Source organism: Sebastes umbrosus, chromosome 2 (assembly GCF_015220745.1).
Source record: "Sebastes umbrosus isolate fSebUmb1 chromosome 2, fSebUmb1.pri, whole genome shotgun sequence".
NCBI lineage: Eukaryota > Metazoa > Chordata > Actinopteri > Perciformes > Sebastidae > Sebastes > Sebastes umbrosus.
The window spans coordinates 35,436,564-35,447,300 of NC_051270.1; the positions used below are offsets into that span (position 1 = coordinate 35,436,564).

At 40.9% G+C, this 10,737-nt stretch overlaps 1 protein-coding gene across 4 annotated transcripts; it reads right to left on the bottom strand.

The window, feature by feature from the left end:
* Window positions 1-2,873: 2,873 nt before the first annotated feature.
* traf6 (TNF receptor-associated factor 6) lies at window positions 2,874-10,458 on the bottom strand. 4 transcript variants are annotated; one of them, XM_037759765.1, is made up of 8 exons: window positions 10,316-10,458; window positions 8,094-8,425; window positions 7,773-7,923; window positions 7,145-7,303; window positions 6,933-7,004; window positions 5,757-5,834; window positions 5,299-5,622; window positions 2,874-3,825 (listed from the first exon to the last, which is right to left on the bottom strand). In XM_037759765.1, exons 2-8 carry the CDS (start codon window positions 8,423-8,425, stop codon window positions 3,220-3,222), a joined length of 1,722 nt encoding a protein of 573 aa, XP_037615693.1. In that variant the 5' UTR covers window positions 10,316-10,458; the 3' UTR covers window positions 2,874-3,219. The 4 variants fall into 4 exon arrangements, with proteins under 4 accessions (XP_037615693.1, XP_037615689.1, XP_037615696.1 ...); XM_037759761.1 differs by having other exon boundaries at window positions 10,223-10,408; XM_037759768.1 differs by lacking the exon at window positions 10,316-10,458 and adding an exon at window positions 10,014-10,172.
* Between the last annotated feature and the right edge of the window lie 279 nt (window positions 10,459-10,737).

A 10,737-nucleotide genomic window follows, 5' to 3' on the forward strand; every position in this document is an offset into this window, starting at 1 on the left:
AAGATGCTATATGTATGATTTTTTGAATATTTTGAGGTATGATGATGGTGCAATTGGGGGAAAGGGGACTTTTGATTTGGTTGGATTTTAAATTAATAAAATGGTGTTGGATGTATTCACATAGATGTCTCCCTGCTTTTTGAGTGTTGCAGTTCTGTTACATATCTTAAGAACTAAATTCACTTAATTCCTGTCATTCTTTTTGCAAGTTAAGCTTTCGAGTTTAAAAATGTTTACTAAATCAGAATCATCTGAAAAAATTAAGAACTTCAGTAATTCAGGACACATTATTAATACTTACACAGCGTCCTGTTATAAGACGAGACTACTCTTAACTCTATTTTTCTTAAAGGAAATATTTTTACCAAGTTCCTTTAGTGCAGCAAAAACCTTTACAATTTTGGTTCCTTGGTTTAAATAATAATAATAAAAAAAACAACAATTACAAATCAATTAATATTGTTTCCGTCATAATGTCTTAATTTCAGTAAAAGACATTAAATGTTAGACAGTGGCTGTGACTTTAAGTAAGTTTCACTTTAATTTAAGGCTATTTTCATCAGTATTTGGATCATATGCTGAAATTCGAGGCAAACAACATCTCATTCAATTATTAACATCAACAGTAATCATTATTTTACACAGTGAAATAAGTGAATGGCATCATAACAATGCAATGTTACAGATGTTTTACAATACTAAAACAAAAACAATACAAAAAAATTAATAGCATAATGTAAAGGCTTAACAGGCAGTATGTTGGTGTAAAGTAAAGACAATGACCCATCATGTTGGATTAGGTAGGAACTTTGATGAAAGGCACAATAAATTCTCAACAAAATGAGCAACTTAGTGACAAATCGGCACAGCTGTAATGTATGATATGTATATAAAAATCCAAAGTGGTGATGAAACAGGGTAAACAGAAAGTGTAAAGACTGATTTTGCCACAGTGATTCCCCAAAAACAGGACAGTCAAAAGTAGTGAAGCATGAGATGCTGATATTGGAACGCACATGAATGTGTTTTGCTATTCCTTTTCCTTAAATGTACCTTACTGAAAAGGTACCCTGTGGAGTTTTTTGTGTAAACACAGTTAAGTTTACGGTCAGTGTTTCTCATCGAAATACACTCTTATGTATCCTTGAGGTCCAACAAATGTGTTGAATTCATTTCATGCCTCATAAAACACTTGCGATGCAGACTTTTGAATATTTTGCAATGTTTCCAAATATCCATCCGTACATCAACTAGTAGTCTTCTTCTTCATCCTTTGCTGGAACATTTCTAAATTGCTTGCCATGTGACCTCCACCAAGTATCCAGTGTAATACCATGAAACCAAGAGATACTATACAGCCATCCTTTTGTTTGATGGACACACCGTTTCTTTGCTCTGTCCGCTGCTTCATCTTCTCTACTCAACTTCTCGTTTCCCCAACAGATATATTAAAAAATAAATAGATACTGTATTCCAAGATAGCACCCCATTCATTCCAATGAAAGTTGCTCACCTGGCGCATACACAGACAAAAACAGGTTACCGTGTTTTTGGATCCGTTGCACTTGCACATTAGAAACCCTGTCTGTCTGAGCCGGCTGACTCTGCAAATGGACAAATCAAAAACCTAATAATCACAAAAACAATTACTCTTTTGTCAGGTATGGTCAGGACAATAATCATCTGCTTCAACTCCAACTTTCTGATCCACTCCGTCAACACTCTAAACTGGAGCAAAGCTGTAATTTCTAAAATGTTCAGTGAGAAATATTCTTCTGAATACTCCCAAAAGGCACTGCACAACAAGAAGATTTTTTTGCAGAGTATGCATTGCCTCAAATCCACGCAGCCACATCAATGATTGTTAAAAACAAAAGTTAAACTCAATAAAAGTCAGCATGCAAGTGCTGTTAGAGCTCTTACAGATGTTTTATTTTTGTTGGACTCAAATTGTGCTTGTGGCACTTCTTCACTGTTTTATAGCCACTTCTTTTGTATGATTCGGTATGGGGAAAATGTCTTTCTCAACCAAAGCACATCACACGACTCGCAATTCCACTTTCCACTGTGGCCACTACAACAAAATTGCTACACAGCCCAGAGCGTCTCCTCCTGGGGGGATTCGTTTTACCTGTTCGCCTTGTTCTTCATTTTTTTTTTATAGCTTGTGTGCACTACTCATTTTTCTTCTCACTCTCTGCAGTCGTTGAGAATGTGCGTCTCATCACCTACACGCCCCTGTGCATACATGCGTATGTCTTATAGTAAGAGGATATAATGGACATCTGCTCGTAAAAACATTACTCCATGGCATCACTGGTGGTCAAAAACTCCATAGGGTATCTTTAACATCATTTTCACATTCAGTGCCGTCTCCAACAACCAGAACAAGAGCGCAAAGTCTTGCGGTAACATTCAGTCTGCAGGCAGCGAGTGCACATCTAAAACTGGTGATGTTGAGCTGATTAAACACTTCTGACTATTATACAAAAATGTAACTTATAAGGCTCGCTGCTGAATGTTGGTACCTTATGGGTGAGAACATACATTTCAAATATATTAAAAAGGATTGTGCTGTATATAAACTGGGAAAAAAAAGTTGGGAAACTTGTGTTTGGTGGATTATTTCTCTGTTGTTACAATGCTAATTGGCATTGTATTTTACATCGTTGGAAAGCCTGTTTATTTACCTTCGCAATGATTTCCAGCTTGTAAGGATCATGCATTTGTGAGCATTTTGGCAAATTTTTCTTGGGCGCTCCCCACATAATCAGCTGTGCTGCTCATCCCACAAATGCATGATCCTTACAAGTTGGACATCATTGTGAAGGTAAATAAACAGGCTTTCCAACCATGTAAAATACAATGACAATTAGCATTGTAACAACAGAGAAATAATCCACCAAACACAAGTTTCCCAACTTTTTTTCCCCAGTTTATTTATTATTAAAACTAAAATCACACTGACATTTAAAAGTTGTTAAACACATAAATACTAGCATACTTGCACTGTCCAAATTTTAAATGGGTGTGAACATCAATTTTCCTCCTCCTGATGTCCATTCATTAAAATTAACTGAGCAGTATTCAAACACTGGGAGGTTCACTGTGCTGACATCTCAGCACGATACGAGATACGTGATACGAGATACGAGGTACGAGATACGAGATACGAGATACGAGATACGAGATACGAGATACGAGATACAAGTTTGACTTTTAGTCCCTCGAAACTGAGGCCTCGGGTCCTCGCGGCTGCACTGCCGGTCCCTCACGGTGAAACATATTGTCAAAGCGCGGCGTCACCTCGCAGCGGATGAGCAGAGTGTCGTCTTTCACAAAGGTTCTCTGAGTCAGCTGATGCAGGTGCAAGAAGGTGACGTAGCCGAACCCTTTGGGGTTGCGCTGGATGGTGGGCTTCTGGAAGGCCTGCAGGTCTGGTTTAGTCTCCATCAGCTCCATGTGGTGCTGACCCTCGGGGCCCTGGTCCAGGATGGCGAGGCGGATGGTGCCCTGGAACGGCCAGGTCAGCTGCCCGTCGAAAACTCCTTGCATGGTGTGGACGAAGAGGGAGATGAAGTTGGAGCAGCGCGGGGCGTTGGGGGTCTGCAGGTGGAGGCGCAGGCACAGCTTGTAGCCCGGACGGCCCGTGTAGAAGCCGGGGCTGTGCTCGACCACCGGCAGGCCCGCTTCTTGGCTCCGCACGTGGGCAGAGAAACCTTTGAGGCGCCAGATGAAGATGCCGTGACACTGCTGGGACTCCAGGTCCTTCACGGTCTCCTCCAGCATCGACACTTTACGCCGGATCTCTGCGAGCTGGCCGGCCTGAGGAAGAGACGGAACAATAGGTTAAAAAATCTGGTTTTACACAGGATGCGTTCAGGCACAGTATTGAGTGTAGGTCCCCTGTGTTTTGGAGGCACTCAGAGCCAAACACACAATCACTGTAATTATGCATGTAAAATGAAAGAAAATAGACGTCTTTAAAAGGGTACAGCGGGAGTGAAACATGAGAGCCTGTGTAGACAGCTGTATTGATTAAAATACAAGACGGCCGACTGAGAAGCACAGCTCAGTCCTGAGCAGACACACGGTTAAACTGTCTGTGCTCAAACAGGTAGAGACAATGTGCTGCCAGAACAACTGAACCATCTGGAAAATTAATGGAGACACAACTCAAACTCAATATTGCTCTATGATCTGAGGAAAGCATGGCTAAAGCATCATGTATCTTTACTAGGGCTGCCAACGTTAACACGAGAATAACGTGAAATTCGTTTTAACGCCGCTAATTTCTTTAACGTATTAACGCAACTTGCGATTTTTTGGTTGTAGCGGGCTCAGTTTTAAAGCTAGAGTGAAGATACTGGTATCATATGAAACTAGAAAACCTAAAGAATCCATTGGTAAACTCTTGGCCAACTCTGTCATACTAGCTAGTCAGGAAGGAGATTAAATAACGCTCCAAACTCACGCTCAATTTTAGCGAGGAATAACTGGCATGTCCATTTTCAAAAGGGGTCCCTTGACCTCAAGATCAGTGAATGTAAATGGGTTCTATGGGTACCCACGAGTCTCCCCTTTACAGACATGCTCACTTTATGATAATCACATGCAGTTTGGGGCAAGTCATAGTCAAGTCAGCACACTGATACACTGACAGCTGTTGTTGTCTGTTGGGCTGCAGTTTGCCATGTTATGATTTGAGCATATTTTTTTAATGCTAAATGTAGTACCTGTGAGGGTTTCTGGACCATATTTGTTATTGTTTTGAGTTGTTCATTGATTTCCAATAATAAATATATACATACATTTACATAAAGCAGCATATTTGCCCACTCCCATGTTGATAAGAGTATTAAATACTTGGCAAATCTCCCTTTAAGGTACATTTCGAACAGATAAAGAATGTGCGATTAATAACTATGGACAATCATGCTATTAATAGCGATTAACTATGGACAATTGTGATTAATCAAGATTAAATAATCGACTTAATCGACTGACAGCCCTGATTTTTACTGGAACTATATTTTCCAACAGAGCAACTTTTACATCTCCTTTTCTTCTCCTAATTCACACTTTCCCCCAAATGACCAGGGTCTAATGAAATATAAAATATAGTGGTATCTCTTTATGTAAAACCATTGAGCCACTGAGTACCAGATTGAGGCTTGATTCTCTGGCTCGTCTTTGTCTTTTAAAAGCCGCCAACTAACTCTACATTAAATCATTTTGTATGGTCATAGATTCCATGATTACCCAATACAAGTCGCATGCACATGTCTTCCTCTTTACCTGTGTTTCTTTTAAGATGATGAGCTCACGCAGCTGGTGATCCTGGTGTACCAGCCGTCTGTCCATCTCCCTGATACTCTGCATCGCCTCATTGGGCTGACCCGGGGCACAGCTGCTGCTGCAGCTCGCAGCTCCTCTGGGCCCGCTACAGGCCGACGACGACGCCGCAGCTCCTTGATCCTCGGAGGACACGGAGGGTCCTAGCGCCCACAGGGATTTGGGTGAGGTGCCGTTGAGGCTGAGGCCACGCACGAACTCGGCCATGTAGCGCATGTGACTCTGTGTGAACTCCTGCATGTGCTGAGCCAGGTTGTGGCGCTGCATCTGCGGAGACAGACGATTTTTCTTTGAGACATCTGGTCTGCAGTGCTGATAGGGCTAATAGTCGTGTAGCAGACCACGTTCTCAAGGATTGTTCTTTTTAACAGTGTGCGGAAGATTTGAATGTGATCACGTACCCTTTCCTTACATCCAAAGGTGCTGAAGTTACAGGCGATGGGTGCTTTTGGGCAATCTATATCACAATGAGATTCCATCTGAAACAAAAAACATTAGCTTAGCTTCACTGTAGGGCTGTCAAAGTTAACACGATAATAATGCGTTAACGCAAATCCATTTTAACGCACCTAATTTCTTTAACACATTAACGCAACTTATGATTTTTAAGGTTGCAGCGGGCTACGTTTTAAAGCTGGAGTGAAGGTCTGGCATCATACGAAACTAGAAAACCTAAGAAATCCATTGGTTCCAACCATGTCATAATAGCTTGTCGCAAAGGAGGCTAAATAACGCTCCAAACTTATGCTAAATTTTGGCGAGGCAAAAACTTGTATGGCCATTTTCAATGGGGTCCCTTGACCTCTGACATCAAGATATGTGAATGAAAATGGGTTTTATGGGTACCCACGAGTCTCCCCTTTACAGACATGCCCACTTTATGATAATCACATGCAGTTTTGGGGCAAGTCATAGTCAAGTCAGCACACTGACACACTGACAGCTGTTGTTGCCATGTTATGGTTTGAGCATATTTTTTATTCTAAATGCAGTACCTGTGAGGGTTTCTGGACAGTATTTGTCATTGTTTTGTGTTGTTAATTGATTTCCAATAATACATATATACATACATTTACATAAAGCAGCATAATTGTTGATAAGAGTATAATAGTATTAAATACTTGACAAATCTCCCTTTAAGGTACATTTTGAACAAATACAAAATGTGTGATTAATTTGCGATTAATCCCGATTAACTATGGACAATCATGCGAGTAAACATTTTAATCAATGACAGCCCTACTTGATTTCCATCTATTAATTCAAATCAGTATTCCAACAAGCCAGTTATTACTGTATAATTGAGGACAGAAGTAATGAGGAAACCCTCTTGGAGATAATTACTTTCCTGTTTCACACAGAAAACCATTTAAACGTCATGATTGCACTCGCTGCAGAAATAGTGGATGCCCACATCAGCTGTGACTGGTTGTTGAATGGTTCCCCATTGTTTAATCAAAAGAGAAGTTATTGTTGAGAGAAGTTACCGTAAATTATTAACAATTCACAAATACTCTATACAACTATTTTGATCTACCAGAGGCCTTTTTTTTCATGGCAGATACTGAATAACTCACCTGGTCTCTGACGAGATCAATCTCACAGTACTGGCACTTGACATTGGCGAAGGGACACTGCTGCTCATGAAGCTGAAGGAGCAACCAGAACAGAGTTTAAGGAGACTAATACTCAGTGATACACAATGCAGCTGTGTCATTTTCCTACAAGAAAAACTATTTTGGCAAAAAAAAGCAAGAGGAGCAAATTGGATGAAGTGAGTCCACATTACCTCTCTCTCCTCATAAACAAAGCTCGCCACACAATCTGGACATGACACGGGTCTCCGTTGGCACTCGACAGTTGTGTGCTCCTCTACGTGGCTCTTTCTCACAGGCTCCTTGCACTGTAGGCACAGCACGGTGGCAAACTGACACTGAGCCAGATGATTCTGGGAGGAAAAGAAGACGCTGACACTGTAAGACATATAACAATTTCATCGTCCAACCAGAGAAAGACGGCGTTCTCTACTTGGCACCTAACACATATTTTATATGCCAAAGACAGGATGCACAGTGTGAGGAAATGTTGGAACAGTGCTGACTATGGTGGTGTTGACAGGGGAAGAGGCTGGTTTTTTACTACCTTATTTTACTGAGGCAGTTCTTTTTTTTATTTGTTTACAAGTAGTGATGGATCAACCATAAATAATAACAATTATATGATCATTCATGGTTTATACAGCATAATAAACACATCTAAGCAATCAAAATGATATAAATATAATTTGAATCTTACTATGCCACCCAGTGGCATTTTAAATTCTAGATTTTTAACTTTTAACTTTTAACTTTTCTGTTTCCATGTTCTTGGTTGTGAAGTTGCATTAAAAAAAAAACTCAGTGATGCCTGATGCTTACCTCTAAATGTCGGAGCTCCATTTTCTCAGCACAGTCTTTGTTTTGACAGCGAACAGTTAGCGACAGAATCTCCCGTTTGGCGAAGTTATCTGGAAACAACTGGTCTTCTAACAGCCTTTCGTTGTCCACAGGGCATTTCTGTCCTGTACCACTGTTTTTGCAAAGAGGAAGAGAAGTAATAATTTATGAAGCGCGTTAGAAATATCATGTTCTGTGTGGTGCTTTATATCTGAGCAGGAAAGTTAGTGTCAGTGAAAAGGTTGCATCAGTTACTGCGGCCTGGAGCGCATTTATTTTTCAGAGAGCTGCACAATAGCATACCGAATAGACTTCTCGATGCAGTTCTTGCAGAATCGGTGACCGCAGGGCGTTTGAATGGCGTTCCTCAAAGCCATGAGGCAGATAGGGCACTCGTATTTACTCTCTAGGGGGGGATCAAAGTCCACGTCGTAGCCCTGGGGGGGGACAGCGGCCTGTAGGCCAGCGGAGGTGGAGGTGCCGCTCATGAAGGTGCCGGGGCTCTCTGAAGGGCTGAGGAGGGATTCCCGTTCCCTTTCCAGCATCGCCAACGCACAGCCGGACAGCTCTCCACCGACAGCTCCTTCATAGCTGTCCTCCTCCAAACTCCCCTTACTGCTGTCAAAGCAAGCCATCTGTGGAGATTCAGACAAAAATGGGACATCAAAGGGTGGAAGTGGCAAAAGAAATGAATTGTAAATAATCTTTTTTTTTTTTTAAAGTTGGCATCAGTAATTATTTTCTCTCTTATAGTGGGAGGTCATTACTTCAACAATACTGAAGACACCTCAGCAAAGACTTTTCTATTCAAAACAGCTGAAAAGGTTTTATATCACGGGATGGTACAGTATATCAAGGGGGCATCTTCAAGTTGCGATAACTGTGGGACACCAACACCTAAACTCAATGAAACAGCTGGATAAAGTGGTGCGAGCTGCATCAAAAATGACCAGCCAGAAGCTACCATCCTTCGCTGAAATGTACACCATTAGGCTACTAATAGATTCTACAGGACTCATCTCAGCCTACGAACTATCCTTTTAACTTCCTCCCTTCAACTAACCATCTTTTCAACTTCCTCTCTTCTTTTAAAAGACAAAAAAAAGACAAGAAAAATATTAGATCGAGGATAGCCAGGTTCTGTAAAAGCCCCTATTCAGAGACTCCTTCACTCCTAAAACACCAGATGTGTTATTATTCTCTACGAAGAATAATAATAACTTAAAGCTGCAGTGAATAGAAATGGAGCAAATATGAGATTAACAAAAGTTATTTTTATAAAACGGTCACTATATCCTGACAGTAATGCATGAGACAGGTAATCTGAAAAAAAATAAAATCATGTGCCTCTATGTCCCCCGGTGCAGCCGGAGCACAGCCAATAGGAACGCTCTCTCTGAAATGACCTGTGATTGGCCAAAGTCTCCCGTCACGGGCTAGATTTTCTAAAGCCTGAAAACAGAGCCATGAAGAGGTGCAGAAGTCTAGTTTTCTCTCAGAACACTTGAATTACAATATGCTGAAAGGTTATTATGGAATATTTGCCCAGTGATACCAAAAATATTTTGCCTACTGAAGCTTTAACTCTCTTAAGGTATACCATAAGATACTGTAATGGAATGTACATAATAGTACACATCATAGTTAGTTAGTTTGTGGTGATAATATCATCCCTATGGGAATGCTTCAAGGTTGCCACTAACAATGATTATTAATTATGGAATAATCAGTAGGACCTAGATTACTTCTAATTTCAAATAATTGATAAATCATTTGGTCTTTGAATTGTCAGAAAATGTTGTTTTAAGTTTCTGTCACATGTTTTATGCTTCAGTGAGGTGACGTCTTGAGGTTTCTGTTTTGTTTTTGGTTTACATGAGTTCACCAAAGCTCAACTAAATGACAATACAGTAATACATCTTGAATCCTGAATATTGAGTTAAATACTGTTTTTCAGATCATGGCACCTCCTTCATATGAAGAAATATACTGAGGATTTGTAGTTTAACATACACACAATTATAATGCAGCTATATTCATTAAGTAACGGTGTAGCTGCATCTGTGTACATAGAAACCACATATATATTACTCTTACTGCTAATCCAGTAACAAACACTGTAGAATATGAACTGGAAGTATCGAAACCTACTAGTCACTAGCTGCTCACCGACACTACAAACTCCTGCTAGAATGAGGTAACGTAAAGCAAAACGTTACACACCTATAATGGGCAGTAACATCATTAGTTTTCATAATTAACATGACTCAACAAACTAAAGTGGTAGCTAGCTAACACCCAGAAGCCGTCGGTAATCATATATTACACAATAATCAAGTGTTGTCACTTGATGCAGTAGTCATGCTCCTGGATGCGGAACTGACACTTTGAACCTGTGGTGCTAAAGAGCGACTAAAAGAACAGATACTGACCAAAACAGCAGCGATCGTCCTCCTCAGCTACAACGGCATTAAAGTACTGACTGTACACATGTGAAAGCAGATATTATTCTTATATAATACCACCTTTGTCTGGAAATCGTCTCGAACTTTTCGTTTCTACAGAATTTCCTGTTTTCGTTTCCTGACGTCATCACACAGATGACCTGTTGAGTTGTTGCTAGGTGATGACGTGAGCGCCGCCGGGCGGCCGGAGGCTGAGTCTGCAGTTGGTTGCCACTAGTGATGGGAATTTCAGCTCTTTTTTGTGAGCCAGATCATTTGGCTCAGCTCAGCTCACCAACAAGATCCGGCTCTTTCGGCTCCCAAACGGCTCTTAGTTATAGCCCTTATAATTTCAAGAATGCCACAATTTAACATGCTGCTTCGTTTCCTACTGTCACTCATCTTGTCTGCTATTCACGTACTGCACTCCTCACTCTCTTTCTCTCTTCCTCTCCCTCCTGCTCTGTACCTGTAGACCACCAGCGCGCCAGCGCGCCGCGCAC